At 42.9% G+C, this 27537-nt stretch overlaps 1 protein-coding gene across 1 annotated transcript in view; it reads right to left on the bottom strand.

The window, feature by feature from the left end:
- The window catches only part of LOC137300556 (nuclear receptor subfamily 6 group A member 1), a 341818-nt gene that overhangs the window by 27580 nt on the left and 286701 nt on the right, over nt 1-27537 (bottom strand). Inside the window, exon 4 of the mRNA XM_067969704.1 lies at nt 10026-10081. Coding sequence (XP_067825805.1) covers nt 10026-10081 — 56 coding nt within the window. The remainder of the gene's footprint in view (nt 1-10025; nt 10082-27537) is intronic.

Consider the following 27537-nt stretch of genomic DNA (forward strand, 5'->3'; position numbering starts at 1 on the left):
CATGCAGCAACTTACAGTAGATGGAAGGATCTGCCAGGAGCTGCAAAGTGCTACAAAGTGCACCCTGATTCACAAAAAAGTGATTGGAAGCTAGCAAAGTACTGTGGGGGGTCTTCAAAATTAACAACTTATTAAGGTCAGTAAACTTTTATAGCACTGTAGCCAGGTCCACTGCATAGTGCCATTTCCATTGAAGTGTTGATGCCTCCTGTCAGACGCCCTCACCCACTTTTCTGGCCAGCAGTAACCAAGTGATGGGAATAGCAGCTCCCTTCTCTGACTCACTTGACCTAATAAGATTTCTAAAGTCCTATTTGAGTAATGTGGAGCACCCTGCTGCTTCCACGGCTGCTTGTTAACATGGCTGATGGCTCCTAATCACACTTTATTTCCCATTGGTCATGAGTACAGCAATGCCCGTTCAAATTGCTGCAGGCTTTTAAGGTCTGTAGCAGCACTCTATTCTCTCCTACCTATGGGCAAGCTACCAATCAGAGGTGTAAGTCATGTCTGGAGCTCACCCCCAATATGTTAATCAAGCTGAAACTGAAAATTAAAGTGGGTTCAGCACAACTATTGTTTGGCATGTTAACCTAACATATACCTGAACAGATGGCAGACACAAAAAATAGCCATATACTGCTGTGTATTTGTAAGCAATAAGACAAACTGGTTTAAAAATGTGTAGTAAGAGAACAGAACCAAAATATCGCTCACCTGTTTGCATCTGGCCAGATATTAAACAAAATTCTCAAATTCTAAGGAAGTGGAGGCACGTGTTAATGTAGGGACCACATATTGACAAAGTAAAGTAGTATCAGGGTACATATCATTTTTGATAATTTACATAGGGGATTTCAGAATATAAACATGCAAGAATAGATATATCTTCTAAATTTAATCTGTACTTTTATGATTTTGGACTAGTTCAAGACTGAATGCTCCTTTAACTTTACATTTTTTATACGTAAATGATGTAAACTAGTGTGACCTGATTAATTAACCAATTTTCAACTTAGCCTTTTGTCTAACAGACAGTAGTAAATCATGCACAATTTTATTATGTCAAAAGATCTTCCAAAAATAAAATTTACAGAAATTAAATAGGTTTGTCAATTGATTGCCATTGATAATGAACCAGAGTTGTCCTTGCACTACAACCATTATAAAAATCTTTTTCCTTAAGCTATATTGGGCCAAGCCACTCAAAATACCTTTAGGTTCCACAAATGAAATCTGATGGCAATTGGTTATGCTTTTAGTTTAAGTCATAAAACTGGTGCCATGGATAAACACTTCACGCAGGGCTACTAAACTATCTAAAGATGTACATCAAAGTCATTCAAAACAGGTGATTTTCAGATTATCTGTCTTTTTCTTCTATTTACACGTCAAACCTTTTATTGAAATATGTTTTAACTTTTTTGGAATTCACCATATGTTTCCAAAATAAAGGGTTCACATAAGGAATTTCAAAAATCTTGGTTTTAACAAATTAACTTGGTGTCGTGTAAAAGAATTCACTCTTTACTTCTGTAAAATTAAACAAGTAGCCCTGTTAGGTTATGATGATAGACATCTACATCAGGCACATTCTACTGATATTTTTCTTATATTGCAAAGAGTTAGTTGATGCATCAACAAATTAATTTCCAACCCTAGAATTGTTTAAAATTGATGTTTCTTCAAAAAAAAATCACATACTTTAAGCACTTTGACAACTGAACATTGATTTATAACAATCTCAATAACCTGTGAGAGTCTCAGTTATAAGATAAACTCATAACTAAGTAGAAATATTGCAAGTCAGGTTGTCAAATAAGTGTGTACCAAGTACTATGATAACACAAATAAGAATTAGCTGACAATGTAGCTCCCAACTGAGAAGATTTTGGTTTCCTTTTGTAAAACACTAATCATTCCTTTGTACGGAAGTGCACCCAGAATTTTCATTGATTTATTATATTGGAACTTGAATGTGATTTCTGCTTACTTGCCAGACTTAAACCCCTCTGCCATTGTCCATCACATGTCTCTCACTCACTCCTTTATTGGTTCAAAGAGTTAGCTTCATGCAGTTTCAGGTGCATTTTACCATATTACTTAGCAAGACTGAAATTGCTTGGTAATCTATAAAAATAATAGAATAATTTCACTCTTGCTGAGAAACATGGGCCTAGAAAATTGTTTTTTGGGCACTACTGGTACTACAAAGGCCCCAATCTGACAGGCAGGAAGTATGTGCACACTTCCGGCCAGAAGTGCACTACCCGCCATACTGGTTAAGGGCAAAACTTATGCGACCTTTACCTATGCCTGAAACAGGCGTTAGGCCTTTTACACATGCAAATAAGGGGCCTAACACTTGTTTGAGGTCCCCACTCCAAGATTGCTTTGCCCTGACGCAGCTTCTGCCAGCACCAGCTGCACTCAGGGAAACCAAGCCAAGGGATTGCTTGCTAGGCCCAATCAAGAAGGTAAGCAACATAACTGAAAGCAATTGCTACCAATCTCGCCCCCCATATTGCCGCTGCAACCGGACCAGATACCCGATCTCTTGGACCCCCAATTCTCAGCCTCCAGATCCTTGGCCCACCGATCCCCAGCCTTCCAAATCTCCGATCTAACCCGAATTCCAAGACCCACTGACCCGAGGGCCGTTGCGACGCTAGCAGCGGCCTGATTTTCCACTACTCTTTGCCAGTGGGATCTGATGTCATGTCGGCTCCATTATAATGAGGCCCAAGGCCCAATATCTGGGGAGACGTGGGCCTCATCATTCAGGCGCTGGAAAAGTACCCTGCTCCCTCCACATGCCTAAAAATGGGGAAACCCAAAAATGTGGTGCCCAGAACTAGACACAATACTCCAGCTGTGGCCAAACCAGTGTTTTATAAAGGTTCATCATGACTTCCCTGCTTTTCTACTCTATGCCTCTATTTATATAGCCCAGGATCCCATATCCTTTTTTAACCGCTTTCTCAACCTGCCCTGCCACCTTCAATGATTTGTGTACATATATCTCCAGATCGCTCTGTTCCTGTATCCCTTTTAGAATTGTGCCCTTTAGTTTATATTGCCTCTCCTCATTCCACCTACCGAAATGTATCACCTCGCATTTTTCTGCGTTAAATTTCATCTGCCACGTGTCCGCCCATGCCACCAGCCTGTTTATATCCTCTTGCAGTCTATGACTATCCTCCTCATTGTTCACTACACTTCCAAGTTCTTAGCTGATGAAAGAAAAAGGATATGATTTTGGGGGTTGCAGTAAAGCCGATACTTTTCTTCCAAAGAACCAATAATCTGGAAAATTGCCCAGGTATGTCCTGTCCACAAAAGGCAGGACAAATGCAATCCAGCCAATTACCGCCCCATCAGTCTACTCTCAATCATCAGCAAAGTAATGGGAAGGTGTCGTTGACAGTGCTATCAAGCAGCACTTACTCACCAATAACCTGCTCACCAATGCTCAGTTTGGCTTCCGCCAGGACCACTCGGCTCCAGACCTCATTACAGCCTTGGTCCAAACATGGACAAAAGAGCTGAATTCCAGAGGTGAGGTGAGAGTGACTGTCCTTGACATGAGTGCAGCTCCAACAACACTCGAAGCTCAACACCATCCAGGACAAAGCAGCCTGCTTGATTGGTACCCTATCCACCACCCTAAACATTCACTCCCTTCACCACCAGCGCACCGTGGCTGCAGTGTGTACCACCTACAGGATGCACTGCAGCAACTCACCAAGGCTTTTTCAACAGCAACTCCCAAACCCGCAACCTCTACCACCTAGAAGGACAAGGACAATAGCCACATGGAAACAACACCAACTGCACGGTCCCCTCCAAGTCACACACCATCCCGACATGGAAATATATCGCCGTTCCTTCATCATCACTGGGTCAAAATCCTGGAACTCCCTTCCTAACAGCACTGTGGGAGAACCTTCACCACATGGACTGCAGTGGTTCAAGAAGGTGGTTCATCACCACCTTCTCAAGGGCAATTAGGGATAGGCAATAAATGCTGGCCTTGCCAGCGACGCCCACATCCCATGAACGAATAAAAAAAACTGGCTGGAACAACAGCAGAAACAGAGTGGCAAATAAGCAAAAGAAACAGAAAAGTAATAAGCAGTAATAACAAGAGGAATATTGATAAAATACTCGACAAGAAATATGGAAAGAGGTCAAAGACAGAATTAAGACACAAAAAGCATAGCAAAAATAATGGGGAACCAAGGGGTAAATGAGAGTGAGGAACTTAAAATAATTAATATCACTAGAGAAAAAGTACTGGACAAACTAATGGAACTAAAAGTCGACAAATCTCCTGGACCTGATGGCCTACATCCTAGGGTTCTAAAAGATGTGGCTGCAGAGATAGTGGATGCATCCATTGGTTGTAATCTTCCAAAATTCCCTAGATTCTAGAATGGTTCCAGTGAATTGGAAGATAGCAAATGTAACCCCGCTATTCAAGAAAGGAGAGAAAGAGAAAACAGGGAACTTTCGGCCAGTTAACCTGATATCTGTCATCGGGAAAATGTTGGAATCCAGTATTAAGGACATAGTAATGGGCACTTAGAAAATCATAATATGATTAGGCTGAGTCAACATAGTTTTATGAAAGGGAAATCATGTTTGACAAATCTACTGGAGTTTTTTTGAGGATGTAACTAGCAGGGTAGATAAAGGGGAACCAGTGGATGTAATATATTTAGATTTTCAAAAGCCATTCGATAAGGTGCCACACAAAAGGTCGTTACACAAGATAAGGGCTCATGGGGTTGGGGTAATATATTAACATGGATTGAGGAATGGTTAATAGACAGAAAACAGAGAGTAGGAATAAATGGGTCATTTTCAGGTTGGCAGGCTGTAACTAGTGGGGTGCCGCAAGGATCAGTGCTTGGGCCTCAGCTATTTACGATCTATATTAATGACTTAGATGAAATGACCGAGTGTAATGTATCCAAGTTTGCTGATGATACAAAGCTAGGTGGGAAAGTAAGCTGTAAGGAGGACACAAAGAGTCTGCAAAGGGATGTAGACAGGATAAGTGTGTGGGCAAGAAGGTGGCAGGTGCAGTATAATGTGTGGAAATGTGAGGTCATTCACTTTGGTAGGAAGAAAAACAGAATATTTTTTAAATGGTGTGAAACTATTAAATGTTGGCGTTGAGAGAAATTTGTGTGTCCTTGTACACGAAACACAGAACGTTAACATGCTGGTACAGCAAGCAATTAGGGATGCAAATAGTATGTCGGCCTTCATTGCAAGTGGGTTGGAGAACAAGAGTGAAGAAGTCATGCTGGAATTGTACAGGGCTTTGGTAGACCACACCTGGAGTACTGTGTACAGTTTTGGTCTCCTTACCTAAGGAAGGATATACCTGCCTTAGAGGCGTTGCAACGAAGGTTCACTAGATTGATTCCTGGGATGAGAGGGTTGTCTTATGAGGAGAGGTTGTGTACTTTCTGGAGTTAAGAAGAATGAAAGATGATCTCACTGAAACATAAAAGATTCTGAGAGCACTTGACAGGGTAGATGCTGAGAGGCTGTTTCTCCTGGCTGGAGAGTCTAGAACTAGGGGCATAGTCTCAGGATAAGGGGTCGGACATTTAGGACTGAGATGAGGAGGAATTTCTTCACTCAGAGGTTTGTAAATCTTTGGAATTCTCTACCTCAGAGGGCTGTGGATGCTCATTCGTTGAGTATATTCAAGTCTGAGATCGACAGATTTTTGGACTCTAAGGAAATCAAGGGATATGGGGATCAGGCGGGAAAGTGGAGTTCAGGTCGAAGATCAGCCATGATCTTACTGAATGGCAGAGTAGGCTCGAGGGGCTGTACAGCCTATTCCTGCTCATACTTCTTATGTTCTTGTGCACGAAGCACTGAAAGAAGAAGAGAACATTAGAGAGGAGAAATGAAGCATTAGGAAAAAGCAAATATATTGAATGGGAGAAAGATACGGAAACTGGAGAAATGATAAAAAAAGGGAAAAAAGAAAGAATTAAAAAAAAGTGAGTTTAAGATAAAGAAAAAAGATTTTTAAAAGCTACGAAGTGATTAGGGAGGTTACAGGTTGTCGATTTCAAGGCACAGTCCTCATTTACCGCACTGGCTCTAGAAAATGTGAGGTACTAACTTTGATGGCAACCAGTGAAGGGTCTCACTTGGGGCTCCAGTAAAGCTGGGGCCAGCACTGAAATTTCCAAAGCATTGGATATTCAGAAAGGTCAGGTTGAGAAACAGCCACATTGATTAAATGAAATAAAAAGAATGATTTCAGCAGTGGATTTTAGTTCTCTCTCAAAAAGAATATACACTTATATCATTTTAAAAAGAGCTACAAATTTGTCGTACTAGTAAGAATAGGTTTAATTTTTTTAATGAGATATATATTGTATACATGCATATGCAATAACATAATGAGACATTTCAGTTGGAATGAAATAAATGGACAAGTCTAAAAGATAAATCTATTAAAATAAAACATTCTGTTCAGAGATTCTTTAAAAGTTAGTATGAGTGGGATGCTGGTAGCCTTCCAGAGTTGGAAGCCTTATTATTCTGCAGTTCCACACAAATACATTTGAAATGCGTTACCTTCTGCCACAGGACCTTTGTATTACCCTTGCTTTTATAAGACACCTGCCAAAAAGTCACCTCATAAATCATTATGACATTTAAGAGTTGCTCACTCAAAAAGGCTTAAGAGCTTGAAGGGAAGAGCCCGCAAATCTTTTATTGACCAGGATACATTTATTTCAAACCTTGCAGAGTTTGAGCGATGCGGGTATTTATAAACGTTGCTAGGATGTTTCTTTCTAATTCTAAAAATGGTAACAAACATCATTAATTTATATCAATGTTAATAGTGAAACAAATTCATCAGTCACCATTTGTTTAAGTACAATATAACTAGATTTTGTTTTTTCCCCCCAAATGTTCAAGTTCCTCCATGGACAAATACACCATAATCTAACTGAGTCATATAGACTGGGAATGTCTCAGGTCCAATCCTTGATCTGTAAATGAGTTAGCTGATCTCGGTAGGACAGCAAGAGAGTCACTAGAATTGTAGGATACACAGAACTGATTGTTAGCCAGTGACCCTTCTGGAAAGTGCACCTAGATTCACATCAAGCAAGCACAGAACCAGGCTCCACTATGTTGCCCCTGGTCAATTAAACTGCTAACATTCACTGTTTAGCCTCACATGTGAAGAGTAGACAGTTGAGTGAGGTACAGGAGGGCTACCACCTGCAGAACCATACCCCAAGATTGACTTACCGCCTTCAGAAGAGTAAGTGAAATGGGGGAAAAACGGGAAAAAATACACTGTGTCCTTTCACCTTTGAGGCCTGGGTTTGAATGCAGTTTAGACTCATGGAATAAAAGTCTAATCTCTCTGCTGGCCATGAGAATCTTGAGGCAGACAATTTGGGCGATCTGAACCCAGTCTCCAGTGGACATGGGCCCACAACACAAGTGTCCAGAATTTGGCACCAATTTACAATCTAACTCAGATTTGCCATATGGATGGCTTGTGTGGGAAATGGGACTGTCACACTGGTGCAACAAAGGCTAAGATTAAGAAAATGTTGGACAAAGTAAAGGGAGCTTTGCTCTGCATTTGGCTTGTGTTATGTGGTATCTACGCGAGTTCTTTCCAGACACTGCAAAGCTATTCAATTTCCCCTCAATTTGATAAGCACAAAAGTTTACCCAAAATATAAATTTAAAAAGCTGAATGTATGTCAACATTAGAAGTGCCAAGAGATTTTATTTCTCCTAATTTTCACAAAAACTGTTCTGTAAAGATGAAAACATTCTTTTTACTGGCATAGCACACAGTTAAAATCACTAAATTCAGTTTAATAAAAATAAATTACAATAGAAATCTCTTCCTCAAACAATCAAATTGCATGAGTGAGGTCAGAGTAGCAGGGATTCATACTTATTCCACTCCCACACTTGAAATGACTGGGAAGAGCTCATTTAGTATTTACTTAGTACTTGCCTTTCACCCTTAAAAATGACAAAAAAATTATGCACAAAGTACCAAATCTTGGTCTACCAAAAATTTGAAAATCGGACAAATTATTTTTTGAAAACGTAAATAGTAGATGACTAGATTAATCAAATGTAAAGAATCTTACAACACCAGGTTATAGTCCAACAAATTTATTTTAAAAACACAAGCTTTCCGAGATTATCCCCTTCGTCAGGTGAATGAGTGAAAAGGTTCTCAAATCGCATATCTTATGCTAGGCTTGGACAGCATCACACCAATCAAAAGGTGTCGTTGTTATTCAAACAGGCCAGTCACGGAGAACAGCACGTCCCGCATACGTTGCAGGAAAGGATGCCCCGGAGCATGGTACATTGGCGAGACCATGCAGACACTGCGACAACGGATGAACGGACACCGCGCAACAATCGCCAGACAGGAGGGTTCCCTCCCAGTCGGGGAACACTTTAGCAGTCAAGGACATTCAGCCACCGATCTTCGGGTAAGCTTTCACCAAGGCGGCCTTCGAGACACACGACAACGCAAAATCGTCGAGCAGAAGTTGATAGCCAAATTCCGCACCCATGAGGACGGCCTCAACCAGGATCTTGGGTTCATGTCACGCTACACGTAACCCCACCAGCAAAAAGGGGAAAAAAAATTATGTTTTTAATATTCCCTCTCTCTCTCTCTCTGCCATTTGGGTTTCTTTCTGTCTGTCTGTATAATTGACACAATGTATATCCAGTGTACTGGGACGTGCTGTTCTCCGTCACTGGCCTGTTTGAATAACAACGACACCTTTTGATTGGTGTGATGCTGTCCCAGCCTAGTATAAGATATGCGATTTGAGAACCTTTTCACTCATTCACCTGACGAAGGGGATAATCTCCGAAAGCTTGTGATTTTAAAATAAATTTGTTGGACTATAACCTGGTGTTGTAAGATTCCTTACATTTGTCCACCCCAGTCCATCACCGGCATCTCCACATCATAGATTAATCAAGGTGAACTTTGTTTAATCACATTAATCTAAAGACATTCACGCAATGACCATCTCCAACAGGAGAGAGTCTAACCACCTCCCCTTGACATTCAACGGCATTAGCATCGCCAAATCCCCCACCATCAACATCCTGGGGGTCACCATTAATCAGAAACTTAACTGGACCAGCCATATAAATACTGTGGCTACAAGAGCAGGTCAGAGCCTGGGTATTCTGTGGCGAGTGACTCACCTTCTGACTCCCCAAAGCCTTTCCACCATCTACAAGGCACTAGTCAGGAGTGTGATGGAATACTCTCCACTTAACTGGATGAGTGCAGCTCCAACAACACTCAAGAAGCTCGACACCATCCAGGACAAAACAGCCTGCTTGATTGGTACCCCATCCACCACTGTAAACATTCACACCCTTCACCAATGGTGCACCGTGGCTGCAGTGTGTACCATCCACAGGATGCACTGCAGCAACTCGCCAAGGCTTCTTTGACAGCACATCCCAAACCCGCGAACTCTACCACCTAGAAGGACAAGGGCAGCAGCCACATGGGAACAACACCATCTGCATGTTCCCCTCCAAGTCACACACCATCCCAACTTGGAAATATATCGCCGTTCCTTCATCGTCGCTGGGTCAAAATCCTGGAACTCCCAACCTAACAGCACTGTGGGAAAACTTTCAGCACACGGACTGCAGCGTTTCAAGAAGGTGGCTCACCACCACCTTCTCAAGGGCAATTAGGGATGGGCAATAAATGCTGGCCTTGCCAGTGACGCCCACATCCCATGAATGAATAAAAAAAAAGGAAGACAAATTAAACTATATTTGCAGCATCAATATTGTTTTAAGGTTAACATTACATTACATTCTATTCATACAAGATTTTATTGTAACAATGGCTGCTATTTGTAACAATTGAACTGTAGAATCAAAAGCAAAATACACCCCTGCACTACCATTACGTATAGCTTAATTTCCATGACTGACAAAACACATACCTGAACAGGGCCAATACTTTTGTTTCTACCTCCTGGCATTCCATCCTCCCTGATTGCTGAAAAATAAACACAATTGGCTTTATAAAACATGTTAGCACAGCAATCATTAGTGCACTTTACAAAACTGATTTACATTTGAAAGTAAGCTTTGTGCACCACACACCAATTGGAGAGTAGGTAGGTGATCGACTCCCAGGTTTCTGTCAATGCTACTCTGAGCTAACCATTAAGAGGCACACAACAGTTGCACTGAGAGAATTCTTCAGCTGAATTTCATTCAAACCTTGTGGGAAAGTAGCTGTCATCTACTCGGAACCTCTCAATAGTGATGCAACTATGGATAGGATTGCAGGAACCTGCATCCCACCTCTCAATGTGCCACAACGTATCTCCCGGTTTTAAAATCCCCAATTTTTAATAAGAAAATTATGACATTTTAAGGATGGTTACTAAAATATTTTCCCACAGCTAAATTATTGCAATTAAATATGCTAAAAATTGACAAGATACATTCTTCAAGAACAATGTAATTTATATAATAGGGGTTTCTGAGCTTCCACAAAATTTTATACAAATAGATTGTCTGTGTGCAAGTGTGAACATGTGCATTTAATACAAAAATCAATTTCTCTAATACCTTAAAAACACATGAATTTTCTTTCCAGTTTAACAAGTAGCTCAATATAATATCTAATAAAACAGCTTGGGAATTTCATTCATGCCGTATTCCTGAAATTCTGAAATCTGCCAAGGTAAAAATGTTGCATTTTTTGACAATAATCTACGGTTTAGTAGTGTTTCAACCCTGACAAGAGTTCTCAATTTATTATAATCAAAATCTTGTTCCAATGGCAAATATATTCCCAAATGGGCAATGAGTCTCAAATCTGAAACATCCAGTAACCAAAAGATGCAACAATGACAACTGATGTCTCAAATAACCAGTCAAGCTAGATTACCATTAGTTATTTTAAAGTTGTGAACTAGTTTTCTAAGATACATTGTCTGCCATTATCAGTTTGACAAAGTATTTAAAAATCAGGGGAAAATCATATGACTCCTTAATATTTCAATTAATATTTATAAAATCTCCTTTTTAAGAAATTATTTAATTTGAAGATTGGGAAACTGAAAGAAATCATCTGGGGCTTTTAATGCAACATTAGATTCTCAAAGCGCATTGGGTGTCAGTTCTATGTATTATTGGCACCAAGAGTGACTGCCCTTGACGTCAAGGCAGCAATTGACCAAGTGTGGCACCAAGGAGCCCTAACAAAACTGAAGTCAATGGGAATCAGTAGGAAAACTCTCCAGTGGCTGGAGTCATACCTGGCACAAAGGAAGATGGTAGTGGTTGTTGGAGGCCAATCATCTCAGCCGCAGGACATTGCTGCAGGTGTTCCTTAGGGCAGTGTCCTAGGCCCAACCATCTTCAGCTACTTCATCAATGACCTTCCTCCATCATAAGGTCAGAAATGGGGATGTTCGCTGATGACTGCACAGTGCTCAGTTCCATTCGCAATCCCTCAGATAATGAAGCAGTCCGTGCCCACATACAGCAAGACCTGGACAACATCCAGGCTTGGGCTCATAAGTGGCAAGTAACATTCACGCCAGAAAAGTGCCAGGCAATGACTATCTCCAACAAGAGTGTCTAACCAGCTCCCCTTGACATTCATCAGCATTATCATCGCCGAATCCCCCACCATCAACATCCTGGGGATCACCATTGACCAGAAACTTAACTGGACCAGCCATATAAATACTGTGACTACAAGAGCAGGTCAGAGGCTGGGTACTCTGCGGCGAGTGACTCACCTCCTGACTCCCCAAAGCCTTTCCACCATCTACAAGGCACAAGTCAGGAGTGTGATGGAATACTCTCCACTTAACTGGATGAGTGCAGCTCCAACAACACTCAAGAAGCTCGACACCATCCAGGTCAAAGCAGCCTGCTTGATTGGCACTCCATGCACCACCCTAAACATTTACTCCCAAACCCGCGACCTCTACCACCTAGAAGGACAAGGGCAGCAGGCACATGGGAACACCACCACCTGCACGTTCCCCTCCAAGTCACACACCATCCCGACTTGGGTCAAAATCCTGGAAATCCCTTCCTAACAGCACCGTGAGAGAACCTTCACCACATGGACTGCAGCGGTTCAAGAAGGCGGCTCACCACCCCCTTCTCAAGGGCAACTGGGGATGGGCAATAAATGCTGGCCTCGCTAGTAACGCCCCCATCCCATGAACGAATAAAAAAGGACCTGCTTAGCATCTCAATGCACAAGATCATGCAATCCAGAAGTGTCCTTAGCATTGAAAGCTGGTGTACCTATTGTGTGTTAAGCTCGATAAGGGCCCAAAAAATTGTTATTGACATCACAGCCCATAATGTGGTCTAAACGCATGGCAGACACCCAAGGGGCAAAATTGGACACTCGCACCCATTTTTTGGGCACAAAAAGTGGGGATAAAAATCAACAATTTTGCAGTGCCAAGCTCGAACTGTGCTAGAAGTATGTCCGACGGTATACTGGTTTGGACGATATTGAGGCGTCCCTGAAACCTACCTGAAACAGGCGATAAGACCCTTGCACATGCAAATGAGGAGCTTAATGCCAGTTTCATGACCCCGCTCTGAAATTTGACAGTTTTTCAAGTTCTTCTGGGGCTTAAAGGGACCGATAGAGATGGCCAACAAAATGGTAAGTTTTTGCTTTTTAACATAATGTGGAGCCAGTAGGAGCATGAGTGCTCCTCCTGGCTCCACAGCAATACTGCAGGTCGCTGCCAGCTCACATTCGCCCCTCCTGTTCACCTCCCCACCCCTGAGGACCTCCCTGAGGAACACTGCCAGGGTCACAGCCGGCCCAAATTGATGCAAAGCAAATGGTAAGCTGTCACTGGACGCCCAATCTGCAGCTCGCTGGAATTGTGAAGATGAGGCCGAGGCCCAATTTGGGACAAGTCTTGGGCCTCCAGCTTCTGGTGTGTGTATTGAAGACGTCATCGATCTCGTGCCCGAAATCATCACATAACCAATTTCTTCCCTCCCAGTGCTTCGATGAAACGGTTACAGTTAACATGGTGAGTGCTATCTCTTAAAGTTAACTCATTTTTTCCCACTTGGAATGAGTAGCTGCACCCCATCTGGTACCAGTGACTATTTCCCCAGGAAATTGTCATTGTGTGCTTCCTAAATAGGAATTATGGGTATCACTTTTTATTTGCAAGTTCTGGGGAGGAGAAAGAGGATCTGAGGAGGCATGCAAGACAGATGCATTTGCATCATTGGTGATGGAGTAGAATATGACCTTCAGCTGCTACTTGTTTAGGCAATCGTACGGGGAAACCTGCACGTGGAGATTACTATTCTCCAAAGAGGACAAGACAGAACTTTTTACTATCGTGCAGCCAAACAAAGAAACCACTTCCAGGATAGTGAAGGCTGTCAGTGTCTGTCAAGATAACTGCTACCTTAGGTTTTAAGCTTCTGCGTCCTTCCAAGCAACAGCAAGAGATGCAAGTCAAGTGTCTCAACCTACTGTGTGCACTTGCATAATACTAATCATGGATACCTTTTCCTCAGCTCATAGAATTTGTCAATTTCCCCATGGAAAGCAGGTAGCAACACAAAAGAAATCCAATCTTTTATATTCTGGCAGGATTCTCCAAAGCACTAGATATTATTGATAACACATATATAGCCATTTGGGTCTCTAGCCCCAATACTATTCGTTTCATAAACAGAAAGGGGGTCTACTCCATTAATATGTAGTTGGCCTGTGACCATGGGTATAGAATAATTCGTGTTAATGGCCAAATAAAACCACCGTCGCTACTGCCAACAGCCTTACCTCAGCACCCAGGAATACAACAGCATGGGGCTGATTTTCATGTTAGCACAGTGCACTGGAATAAGTCAGACGTGTGCCTGACAAATGTTGCTGAACCTGGTTGCACTTCTTGGTGCAGCTCATTTGCCTGATGTGGATGATTCACGCCTCCTATCTAGTGCTTGCACATCACAGCAAATCTTGTCACTCAATCTCACTCTGACAAACAATAGCACAGGACATCCACCTAGGGTGCTTTAGAAAGTTAACTTGAGGAGTGTGCTGTAAATGAAACAGAGAGCACAAGGGAGCAGGAGCAGATGGAGGTGGCAGAGGAGAAAAAGGAAGCAGCTGGCCAGAGGGGAAGATCACATCTATCTACAGCTTAAAACAATATACATTCCATGGTCCGGCTTTTGAAAGAAGGATGCATTCTCAGCATTAAAGATTGTTGGAGTCATTGGGAAGTGTTCCTACCAGCTTTCATCATAATGCAACTAGTATGGAGAGTTCGACAAACCTCCCAAACCCGCGACCTCTACCACCTAGAAGGACAAGGGCAGCAGGCGCATGGGAACAACACCACCTGCACGTTCCCCTCCAAGTCACACACCATCCCGACTTGGAAATATATCGCCGTTCCTTCATTGTCGCTGGGTCAAAATCCTGGAACTCCCTTCCTAACAGCACTGTGGGAGAACCGTCACCACACGGACTGCAGCGGTTCAAGAAGGCGGCTCACCACCGCCTTCTCAAGGGCAATTAGGGATGGGCAATAAATGCCGGCCTTGCCAGCGACGCCCACATCCCGTGAACGAATAAAAAAAAAACCACATTCAAAGTACTGATACACAGGATCGAAAGTCTGCACTCCACTTTGAAGCACATGGTAACTCTGGGATATTTGTAGTGGAACTCCTCCTGCTGGTCTTAGCATCTCTTATGAATCCTTAGCATGCTACCATAAAGGCCTTGGGCTGCACTGTCCATGATTGAAAGCAGAAAGCCATTCATAGGGGCTTCAATAATGCCATCACTATCATGGGGTCTGCTGGTCCACAGATCACACAATGACAGAGCCCAGGAGCAGGGACATGCATGAAATGGTAGTGGATGATGTCGCTTTCTTTCCTAATGACAAAAAAATCTACTTTTTTTTAATTCATTCATGGGATGTGGGCATCGCTGGCATTTATTGCCCATCCCTAATTGCCCTCGAGAAGGTGGTAGTGAGCCACCTTCTTGAACTGCTGCAGTCCGTGCAGTGAAGGTTCTCCCACAGTGCTGTTAGGTAGGGAGTTCCAGGATTTTGACCCAGCTCGATAACTTCACAGGTGCCAGAAAACAGACAAGGCCAGGCTGCACCTGCAGAAAAAGACGTGGAAGGCATAATGTCACATCTATGTCATTCTAATCATAGAATCATAGAAGTTACAACATGGAAACAGGCCCTTCGGCCCAACATGTCCATGTCGCCCAGTTTATACCACTAAGCTAGTCCCAATTGCCTGCACTTGGCCCATATCCCTCTATACCCATCTTACCCATGTAACTGTCCAAATGCTTTTTAAAAGACAAAATTGTACCCGCCTCTACTACTGCCTCTGGCAGCTCGTTCCAGACACTCACCACCCTTTGAGTGAAAAAATTGCCCCTCTGGACCCTTTTGTATCTCTCCCCTCTCACCTTAAATCTATGCCCCCTCGTTATAGACTCCCCTACCTTTGGGAAAAGATTTTGACTATCGACCTTATCTATGCCCCTCATTATTTTATAGACTTCTATAAGATCACCCCTTAACCTCCTACTCTCCAGGGAAAAAAGTCCCAGTCTGTCTAACCTCTCCCTGTAAGTCAAACCATCAAGTCCCAGTAGCATCCTAGTAAATCTTTTCTGCACTCTTTCTAGTTTAATAATATCCTTTCTATAATAGGGTGACCAGAACTGTACACAGTACTCCAAGTGTGGCCTCACCAATGCCCTGTACAACTTCAACAAGACATCCCAACTCCTGCATTCAATGTTCTGACCAATGAAACCAAGCATGCCGAATGCCTTCTTCACCACCCTATCCACCTGTGACTCCACTTTCAAGGAGCTATGAACCTGTACTCCTAGATCTCTTTGTTCTATAACTCTCCCCAACGCCCTACCATTAACGGAGTAGGTCCTGGCCCGATTCGATCTACCAAAATGCATCACCTCACATTTATCTAAATTAAACTCCATCTGCCATTCATCGGCCCACTGGCCCAATTGATCAAGATCCCGTTGCAATCCTAGATAACCTTCTTCACTGTCCACAATGCCACCAATCTTGGTGTCATCTGCAAACTTACTCACCATGCCTCCTAAATTCTCATCCAAATCATTAATATAAATAACAAATAACAGCGGACCCAGCACCGATCCCTGAGGCACACCACTGGACACAGGCATCCAGTTTGAAAAACAACCCTCGACAACCACCCTCTGTCTTCTGTCGTCAAGCCAATTTTGTATCCAATTGGCTACCTCACCTTGGATCCCATGAGATTTAACCTTATGTAACAACCTACCATGCGGTACCTTGTCAAATGCTTTGCTGAAGTCCATGTAGACCACGTCTACTGCACAGCCCTCATCTATCTTCTTGGTTACCCCTTCAAAAACTCAATCAAATTCGTGAGACATGATTTTCCTCTCACAAAACCATGCTGACTGTTCCTAATTAGTCCCTGCCTCTCCAAATGCCTGTAGATCCTGTCCCTCAGAATACCCTCTAACAACTTACCCACTACAGATGTCAGGCTCACTGGTCTGTAGTTCCCAGGCTTTTCCCTGCCGCCCTTCTTAAACAAAGGCACAACATTTGCTACCCTCCAATCTTCAGGCACCTCACCTGTAGCGGTGGATGATTCAAATATCTCTGCTAGGGGACCCGCAATTTCCTCCCTAACCTCCCATAACGTCCTGGGATACATTTCATCAGGTCCCGGAGATTTATCTACCTTGATGCTTGTTAAGACTTCCAGCACCTCCCTCTCTGTAATATGTACACTCCTCAAGACATCACTATTTATTTCCCCAAGTTCCCTAACATCCATGCCTTTCTCAACCGTAAATACCGATGTGAAATATTCATTCAGGATCTCACCCATTTCTTGTGGTTCCGCACATAGATGACCTTGTTGATCCTTAAGAGGCCCTACTCTCTCCCTAGTTACCTTTTTGCCCTTTATGTATTTGTAGAAGCTCTTTGGATTCACCTTTGCCTGATCTGCCAAAGCAATCTCATATCCCCTTTTTTTGCCCTCCTGATTTCTCTCTTAACTCTACTCCGGCAATCTCTATACTCTTCAAGGGATCCACTTGATCCCAGCTGCCTATGCATGTCATATGCCTCCTTCTTCTTTTTGACTAGTGCCTCAATCTCCCGAGTCATCCAAGGTTCCCTACTTCTACCAGCCTTGCCCTTCACTTTATAAGGAATGTGCTTACCCTGAACCCTGGTTAACACACTTTTGAAAGCCTCCCACTTACCAGACGTCCCTTTGCCTGCCAACAGACTCTCCCAATCAACTTCTGAAAGTTCCTGTCTAATACTATGAAGCTTTCATCTGTATCTGGCAGGTGATTCCTGTGCTCACCAGAAGTACAAAAATGATGTGCAAAAAAAGGGCAAAAACCTAGCATTACAAATCTTAACTCTTCTATTCTATTGGACCCTGTGAACTGGGTCACACAGGGGCCTATCCAGCACAAAAGTTGGGGGCCATTTCTCTACAACAAGGGTTGTAGATAAGGTGACCACACCCCATTCAGTGCACTGGCACCTATCATGAGCAGTCTTCTGCAAGCAGATAGAAAAAGGTCATATGTTGAATTACGGGAGATGCGTGTCATCCAACTTTTCACGGTAGCAGATATCTTATGTCAGTGAACATGCAGTATGCAGATATCTTGTGTTCGCAGCATGCTTGGTGTTTGTTGCTTGCTACATTTATTGAGCCAAAGGACAAATAAATAATGATGGCAGTAAGGCAGAATGTTCTGGTGAAACATGGGCATGCCTGTGCATTTAGAAAATACAGTAGGATGCTGTGCATTCTCCCTCTGTGATGTGCGACAAAGCTTGCAGTGAGGTGCGGTTAACGAGGATTGTAAGGCAACATTGTAAAATGAAGAAAAATGGGAGAAAATGTATCTTGGCATCCTTCCTGAGACCAACAGATTTTTTCCTCAGCTCCTCCCAGGTTCGATGCACAAGTGAGACAACGAATATTCTTCCTGCCACCTTCATCTAGCTGCTCTGGTGGTGGCCTTCATTGCCCAAATCAGCTATCTTATTCTGCAGGACCTCGAAAGCTGCTTCATTAAATGCAGCAGTTTTCACATGTAGCCTTGCTCCAACCATTTCTCACCCTCTGCAGTAACAAGTCAGTTATAAAGGTGATCAGTGGACCTTTAAAATCTGCTGGCAGCAAATAACCTGCTCCCCAGACCCAGGTGCACTCCCAGTGTGTCATACACTGTGCCCTGGGCGTACCATGATAATATGTTAATGAGCTGACCTTGCATTATAGCATGAAGTTAACACTCTGTGCTAGAGGCAACCTCAACGCCCAAAAAATAGCGGTGTTGATCCTTCAGTGCCGGGATTGCATTTTGGCCCCTAATGTATTGCACCATTACCAAGTGTGGAAATAGGATTTTTTTTTTGAATTAATAAAGTTCTGGGACCACACAAGTGTTGTAAAGCAGCTGATCAGAGTTGGACCAGACCGCAAGATGTTCCTAAGCATCAGATACTGATGTCACAAATCTGGAAAAAAAAAATCAACAACTTCACAAGAGCTGCTGATAAGAGTTTTTGGAATATGTCACTGAAAACATAAAAATAATTTATTTCGCATCTAATGTTTATTTTCTATTAAAAACAGTGAAAAATGTATCTTTCCCTTCTCTAAACTCTTTCTTACATGTGCATCTACACTATATGTCAAAAGAAGATATAACAATACAATTGTTGCTATAAATCTACTAGCCATGCAACGCATGTAATAGAAGATAGGGTGGATCAGTTATGAGTGTTGGCTTTAAGTGCTTCACTTTACCTCTTCTGAAAAGTGGGTCTATAACAACTACGTGCATATATGTAAGCACCTTCAATGTAGAAAAACGTCTCAAGGCGCTTCACAGGGGCGTAATCAAACAAAACTGGACGCCGAGCCAATGAAAGAAATATTAGGAATGTCTAAAAGGATGTGTTTTAAAGAGGGTCTTAAAAGAGGAAAGGGAGGTTAAGAGGTGGAGGGATTTAGAATTCCTATGATGGGGTAAAGGGAGGGAGAGATGCACAAGAAAGCAGAATCAAAGGAACGGAGAGTTAGACCATAACCATAAGACCATAAGAGATAGGAGCTGGAATAAGCCATTCGGCCCCTCGAGCCTGCTCCGCCATTCAATGAGATCATGGTTGATCTGATTTTTATCTCAACTCCACTTTCCCGCCTTTTCCCCATATCCTTTGACTCCCTTGCTGATCAAAAATTTGTCTAACTCAGCCTTGAATGTACTCAATGACTCAGCCTCCACAGCTTTTTGAGGTAAAGAATTCCAAAGATTCACCACCCTCTGGGAGAAGAAATTCCTCCTCATTTCCGTCTTAAGCGGGCGACCCCTTAGTTTGAGACTATGCCCCCTAGTTTTAGATTCCCCCATGAGGGGTAACATCCTCTCAGCATCTACCCTATTGAGTCCCCTCAGAATCTTGTATGTTTCAATAAGATCTCCTCTCATTCTTCGAAACTCCAATGAGTATAGACCCAACCTGTTGAATCTTTCCTCATAAGACAACCCTTCCATACCCGGAATCAACCTAGTGAACCTTCTCTGAACTGCCTCCAATGCAAGTATGTCCTTCCTTAAATAAGGGCACCAGAACTGTATGCTGTACTCCAGGTGTGGTCTCACCAGCACCCTGTACAGTTGTAGCATGACGTCCCTGCTTTTATACTCCATCCCCCTAGAAATAAAGGCCAATATTCCATTTGCCTTCCGGATTACTTGCTGCACCTGTATGTTGACTTTTTGTGTTTCATGTACGAGGACACCCAGATCCATCTGTACCGCAGCAGAGTAGTATTTTGTAGTATTTCTCCATTCAAATAATATTTTGCTTTTTTATTTTTCCTCCCAAAGTGGATGACTTCACATTGCCCCACATTATATTCCATCTGCCAAATTTTTGTCCATTCGCTTAACCTTTTTTTTATTCGTTCATGGGATGTGGGTGTCGCTGATGAGGCCAGCATTTATTGCCCATCCCTAATTGCCCTTGAGAAGGTGGTGGTGAGCCGCCTTCTTGAACCACTGCAGTCTGTGTGGTGAAGGTTTCCCACAGTGCTGTTAAGAAGGGATTCCAGGATTTTGACCCAGTGACGATGAAGGAACGGCGATATATTTCCAAGTTGGGATGATGTGTGACTTGGAGGGGAACTTGTAGGTGGTGTTGCTCCCATGTACCTGCTGCCCTTGTCCTTCTTGGTGGTAGAGGTTGCGGGTTTGGGAGGTGCTGTCGAAGAAGCCTTGGCGACTTGCTGCAGTGCATCCTGTGGATGGTACACACTGCAGCCACTGTGCACCGGTGGTGAAGGGAGTGAATGTTTAGGGTGGTGGATGGGGTGCCAATCAAGCAGGCTGCTTTGTCCTGGATGGTGTCGAGCTTCTTGAGTGTTGTTGGAGCTGCACTCATCCAGGCAAGTGGAGAGTATTCCATCACACTCCTGACTTGTGCCTTGTAGATGGTAGAAAGGCTTTGGGGGAGTCAGGAGGTGAGTCACTCGTCGCAGAATACCCAGCCTCTGGCCTGCTCTTGTGGCCACAGTATTTATATGGCTGCTCCAGTTAAGTTTCTGGTCAATGGTGACCCCCAGGATGTTGATGGTGGGCGATTCGGCAATGGTAATGCCGTTGAATGTCAAGGGGAGGTGGTTAGACTCTCTCTTGTTGGAGATGGTCATTGCCTGGCACTTTTCTGGTGCGAATGTTACTTGCCACTTGTCAGCCCAAGCCTGGATGTTGTCCAGGTCTTGCTGCATGCGGGCTCGGACTGCCTCATTATCTGAGGGGTTGCGAATGGAACTGAACACTGTGCAATCATCAGCGAACATCCCCATTTCTGACCTTATGATGGAGGGAAGGTCATTGATGAAGCAGCTGAAGATGGTTGGGCCTAGGACACTGCCTTGAGGAACTCCTGCAGCAATGTCTTGGGGCTGAGATGATTGGCCACCAACAACCACTACCATCTTCCTTTGTGCGAGGTATGACTCCAGCCACTGGAGAGTTTTCCCCGATTCCCATTGACTTCAATTTTACTAGGGCTCCTTGGTGCCACACTCGGTCAAATGCTGCCTTGATGTCAAGGGCAGTCACTCTCACCTCACCTCTGGAATTCAGCTCTTTTGCACACGTTTGGACCAAGGCTGTAATGAGGTCTGGAGCTGAGTGGTCCTGGCGGAACCCAAACTGAGTATCGGTGAGCAGGTTATTGGTGAGTAAGTGCCGCTTGATAGCGCTGTCGACGACACCTTCCATCACTTTGCTGATGATCGAGAGTAGACTGATGGGACGGTAATTGGCCGGATTAGATTTGTCCTGCTTTTTGTGGACATGACATACCTGGGCAATTTTCCACATTGGCAGATAGATGCCAGTGTTGTAGCTGTACTGGAATAGCTTGGCTAGAGGCGCAGCTAGTTCTGGCGCACAATCCCTTTCAATATCCCTTTGTAGACACTTTTGTCCTCATCGCAACTTGCTTTTCCACCTATCTTTGTATCATCAGCAAATTTGGCCACAAGACAATCTGTTCCTTCATCTAAGTCGTTGACATATATTATAAATAGTTGAGGCCCCAGCACTGAGCCCTGCAGCACCCCACTAGTTACAGATTGCCATTTTGAAAATGGCTCTTTTATCCCGACTCTTTGTTTTCTGTTAGTTAGCCAATCCTCTATCCATACCAGTATATTACCCCCAACACCATGAGCTCTTATCTTGTGCAGTAATCTTTTATGTGGCACCTTATCCAATGCCTTTTGGAAATCCAAATATACTGCATCCATTGGTTCCCCTTTATCCACCCTGCCCGTTACTTCCTCAAAGACCTCTAATAAATGTCAGACACGATTTCCCCTTCATAAAACCACGTTGACTCGCCTTGATTGTATTATGAGTCTCCAAATGTCCTGCTACTACTTCCTTAATAATGGATTCTAGCATTTTCCCAATGACAGATGTTAGGCTAACTGGTCTATAGTTACCTGCTTTCTGTCTCACTCCCTTCTTGAATAGGGGTGTTACGTTTGCGGTTTTCCAATTCGCTGGGACCTTTCCAGGATCTAGTGAATTCTGGAAGATTACAACCAATGCATCCACTATTTCTTTAGCCACTTCCTTTAAGACCCTCGGATGCAAGCCATCAGGTCCAGGGGACTTGTCAGCCTTTAGACCCATTAGTTTACCTAGTACTTTTTCTCTAGTGATAGTGATTGCTTTTAGTTCCTCCCTCCCCTTTGCCCCTTGATTTTCTACTATTATTGGTATATTATTCGTGTCTTCTACTGTGAAGACAGATACAAAATATCTGCTCAATTCCTCTGTCATTTCCTTGTTTTCCATTATTATTTCCCCAGTCTCATCCTCTAAGGGACCAATGTTTACTTCAGCTACCCTCTCCCTTTTTATATACTTGTAGAAGCTTTTACTGTCAGTTTTTATATTTCTTGCTAGTTTACTCTCAATTTATTTTCTCCTTCTTTATTACTCTTTTAGTCATCTTTTGCTGATTTTTAAAGTTTTCCCAATCTGCAGGCTTACCAGCAATCTTTGCCATGTTGTATGCTTTTTCTTTTAACCTGATACCATCCTTTACCTCTTTAGTTAGCCATGGTTGGTTCACCCTTTTTGTGGAGTCTTTCCTCCTCACAGGGATATATTTTTGTTGCGAGTCATAAAATATCTTTTTACACGTTTGCCACTGGCAATGGGGTGGTGGTGGTTGTAAGATTGAAGTCACAGAGATGATAGGCAGGGGCAAAGCCATGAGTTAAGCTAAACACAAAGATGAGGACTTTAAATTGAAGGCATTGGAGGACCAGGAGCTAGGGTAGCTCAGCAAGGACAGTAGTGATGAGTGAATAGGACTTGGTGTGGGATAGGATACTGGCAGCAGAGTTTTGGAGTGTAGTGAGTCCTCACCCCCACCCAAACTTAAACCCCCTAACAATTTTAGTTTTGTATGGGATGAGCGGATGTTTCATCTATTACAAGGCAAGCTGGAAAATCCCAGAAATGGAGGAGACCCAGTGCAACTTTGTTCCTGCTGTTACCTGCGGGTTACACTGGCAGAATTTCCAAGGAAACTCAGGGCCATCATTGCACTTCCTGCAAAAGCATGTAGTAATTGTATCACTAAATTATTAAAGAATTTTGGAGACAAGATTAAAACGATAATCAGAAGTAGCATACTTTAAGGAAATACAGCAGCTCTTCATATTAAAAAGGCACGGAGTTGACAATAACTCTGTTACACCTTTGAGCATTTACCTGAGATACTTTATTGGTGTTCAGCATCAGAGATTATTCCCATATGCTAAGAATTTCTTTATCTGCCCAATATCTACTAATTTATAGGGGACCCAGAATTGAACGGAAACCCTTGTCATTGAATTTAGCTCACTGGGTATATCACATGCTCTCATGTGATTTCCCTGACTTCAGACATGGTAGCATAAACACTTTCAGAATGTGCTTTAGGCTATAAACTACCAAACAGAAAATAGATAGCAAAAAGTAGCAATGACAAACAGTAGACTTACAGTAACATACAGATAACTATTCCTCCTCAGAATCTAAAAAATAGCAACATTTCTTGCACTAAAACTCAATCTAAAACTTGACCTGAAGCAATGTGATCATAACCGTACTTGGGGGGCTAAAATTCTACCCTCGGCCTGGGTTCATCTCTAGTGTAACTACTGGAGGGGGCTTGTGAAATAGAGTGGAAACCAGCTCCATCAAGTCTGCCCAGCAACAGGAGATTGGGAAATTCCAATGGGCGTTGAGAGGGTGGAGCTTACATGACCCCCCTCCTCCCATGTCAAGGTGGAATGTCTGGGGGAGGTTAATCATTTCCAAGGAAATCCACTTACAACATCACCTGCTAGATCCAATGAAACCCACACCGATTCAGAACAGGTGTAGGTTCCATTGTGGGTCTACTAAAGGTCCCAAAATGCCTGAGAAAAAAGGTAAACGATTCTACAGGAAATTGATTGTTGAATGGGCAGCCTGCTTGCTTCTTTGGATTGAACACTTCTGCTGCCCTATTTTTGGGAGGCCCTTTCCAGGCCTTTTGTACTGCACTGGAACAGCATGGAGCTGCTCCAACATTCTAGGCCTTCATTTGGGTGGACACCACTTATGCACACTTACAAGAGTGAAGCACCCCGATGACCCCATCCCTGGAAATCAGCATACTTAGGCCCTGCTCCGTCACACTTCTGCTGGTGGAATGGGATCTTTGGAATTACGCCCCTTGGTATTTTGTGGCTTGATCTCTTGATTAGAGTTCCCGATCTCTCTTTTTTTTAATAAATAACTTTCAGAATGACTGCTGAATTAGGGGAAGCCTGTTCAAGACACAGGCTGGGATTTTTCACTTGTGCGCTCATCAGCCCGCGATTTTCTTGTCCATTAAAATGAATGCGGGGGAATCACGTGCAGGCAAGCACACAACCGGAAAACCTCCGCCATTCTATCTATCTCCTTTGAAGTGCAACTAGTGAACAAAGGAAATCAATTATATATCACTTCCAATTGCACCAGGCTACCAAGCATCCACAGGATGTCATGGATGATGACTGAGCTTCCTAGAAACGGTCTCCAAGGTGACAACTCAGGAAGCTAACCATATTCAATAGCCTGCATCAAAACAGCTAATCATAAATGTATGTAAACACACCAAATCAAAAAGCCCAGGTTAGATCACTATTCACCTCATATCTGTTGGAACAATCCAATTGTCACTTATTTGTAGAAGTCTATCTGACACAGGAACCCAACACCTATACAGAAAGATATCAAGGATGTTTCTGGATAGAACAACACTAATGGCTTTTTACTCAACAGGCTACAGCATATTAAAACCACCTTCTCGTACAATGATTCATTCTGGTTCTTATATTGGTGTCCATCAGAAGACTGGGTCATTTCTTTAAACGAAAATGGTTTTAATCCCATATATGCTTTAACGAGAAGAAGGAAGCCAATGATTATAATACATGATGGACAAAATTGCATCACTTTTTGTCACAATGACTTCGATGGAAATAACAATCAGGAGAGGTGTAAAACAGGCTGCCGATTCGCTATCACGCATTTTACACTATTGCATAAAATCAGAATTATCCCCTTTGTCTTCGACTGGTTCCCTTGATTATTTGAACTGTATTCTAAGCACATGAAAAATAATAAGTCAATACCTCATTTAATATTCTAAACAGTTATTAAAAAACAAAACATTCAATTGTTTGTATCCACACACATTATGAATTAGTTTTTCATACCTGACTATGTATATGTAGATTCAATTAATAAATTATCTAGCTTTTGTTTATTGAGCCAAATTCTTCTATAAGATAAATACAAAAGTGGGCTATTACCAATATATGTGTTAAAATACAAATTTGGTTTTAAGTATTACGGTTATTTAATTTTTGAAAAAGTCAATTGAAGACCAGGAAGATAAGGTAATAGCTACAATCTAACATGAAAAAACTGACAACTAAGTCTGCTAAAAGGCAACTAGTATTAACCCTTACTGCATTTCCAAGGAATCATGCATCTCCTGCGCTGTTTTTTTTTAAGAAAACAATTCTGCTTACACACTAGGACTAATGCCACTAGGGATGTGATGAGTAGCCTTAGTGCAATGATATCAGAATATTTCAAAACTTGTAAGTAAAGGTGTCAGCCTTGGCTCAGTGGCAGAACTCTCTGGGGAATATTTTGGGGTCTTCCACCTGATGGAAAGGGGATGGTTGTGCCCCGAAAATGGTGGGAAATGACGTACTGCCCTGTTCCCATCACTGCTGAGGCAGGCGCAATCATCCTCTGGACCTACAGCTGGGTGGTCAGAGCTCCTGCCCGAGTCAGGCGATAGGTCCATTTAAAATGCAAATTGGGGTCCTATGACATAGGACAGATGAGGCAGACCATGCACTGAGTATGTTCCGCCTGATATCAGCTGGTGGTCCAGCAGAAGAGCAACCGACAGGTAAGCTAGCTGGTGTTTATTTTTGTGGGTTCGGAAGGAGGAGTGCTGCTCCAGACGCCACAAAATCATCCTGGGCCTCTCCAGCTCCCGAGATCACCTGCACAGGGCGCTCGTTTTCCACCCACAGACCACTGGCCGAATGCTAATGAGGCCCGGCTCTCAAAATGCACCGAGATTATTGGGCGACCAGCTAACACGCTCCATCTGATGGCCACCAAGATTCCGCTCGGGGTGAAAATCTACCCGAGTCAGAAGATCGTGTTTCAAGCCCGACTCCAGAGACTTGAGCATGTAATCTAGGCTGACACTTCAGGGCAGTACTGAGGGCGTGCTCTGAGTCAGAGATGCCGTCTTTTGGATTAGACATTAAACTGAGGTCTTGTTTACCTTCTCTGATGGCCATAAAAAAATCCCATGGCACTTTTCAAAGAGCGAAGGATTTCACCCGATGTCTTGGCCAATATTTATCCCTCAGCCAACACCACCAAAAACAGATTATCTGGTCATTTATCTCATGGCTGTTTGTAGGGCCTTCTTGTGTGCATATTGGCTGCTGCATTTTCCTAATTACAAAAGTGATTGCAGTTTAAAAGTACTTGACTGATTGTGGCATTTTGGGACATCCTGAGAGGCTATATTCTTTCTGAAAAATTATTATTTTTGTTCTGCTTCCCTTTTTGTTCCTTCATATTCTCTGTTCTATTCTTCAGGTTTGTATCTATTCTGTCAATATTTGCTAAATCAGTTTTCCTCTGCCTTCATGGCCCATCAATTTCCAGTCACAGCCAGCTCACTTAAAATTTCTCTCTAATTCCTCGTGTTTAAATCCCTCCATAGCCTCTTCCCTCCCCCTTCTCTGCAACCTCCTTCAATCCTCTGTGAACTCTTGTGTTCCTCCAACTCTGGCATCTTTTGCGTCCCCCCTCTATTCGCCCCACTATTGGCGTCTGTATCTTCAGCTGTCCAGGTTCCAAGCTCTAGAATTTCCTCCTTGAACCTCTCCGTCTCTCCTTCTTTAAGACCCTCTTCAAAATCTACCTCTTTGATCAAAATTTAATCACCCCTCCTAACATCTCCTTCTTTGGATCGGTATCAATTTTTGTCTGATTACGCTCCTTGAAGTGCCTTAGGATGTTTTCCTATGTTAAAGGTGCTATATAAATGCAAGTTGTTGTTGATTGGCTGAAAAAAGTAGACTAATTTCTTTTGAACAATTACAAAACAGATTAGCAACCGTGCTAACTTTAGGAAGTAGAAAGTGGAAGCCAAAATAATCAGTCTATGTAGAAAGACACATGGAAACAAATTATTTCATCAGTGGTACTTGGGTGTTAATGTGCAAGAA

The sequence above is a fragment of the Heptranchias perlo genome, chromosome 31, assembly GCF_035084215.1.
Source record: "Heptranchias perlo isolate sHepPer1 chromosome 31, sHepPer1.hap1, whole genome shotgun sequence".
Lineage (NCBI taxonomy): Eukaryota > Metazoa > Chordata > Chondrichthyes > Hexanchiformes > Hexanchidae > Heptranchias > Heptranchias perlo.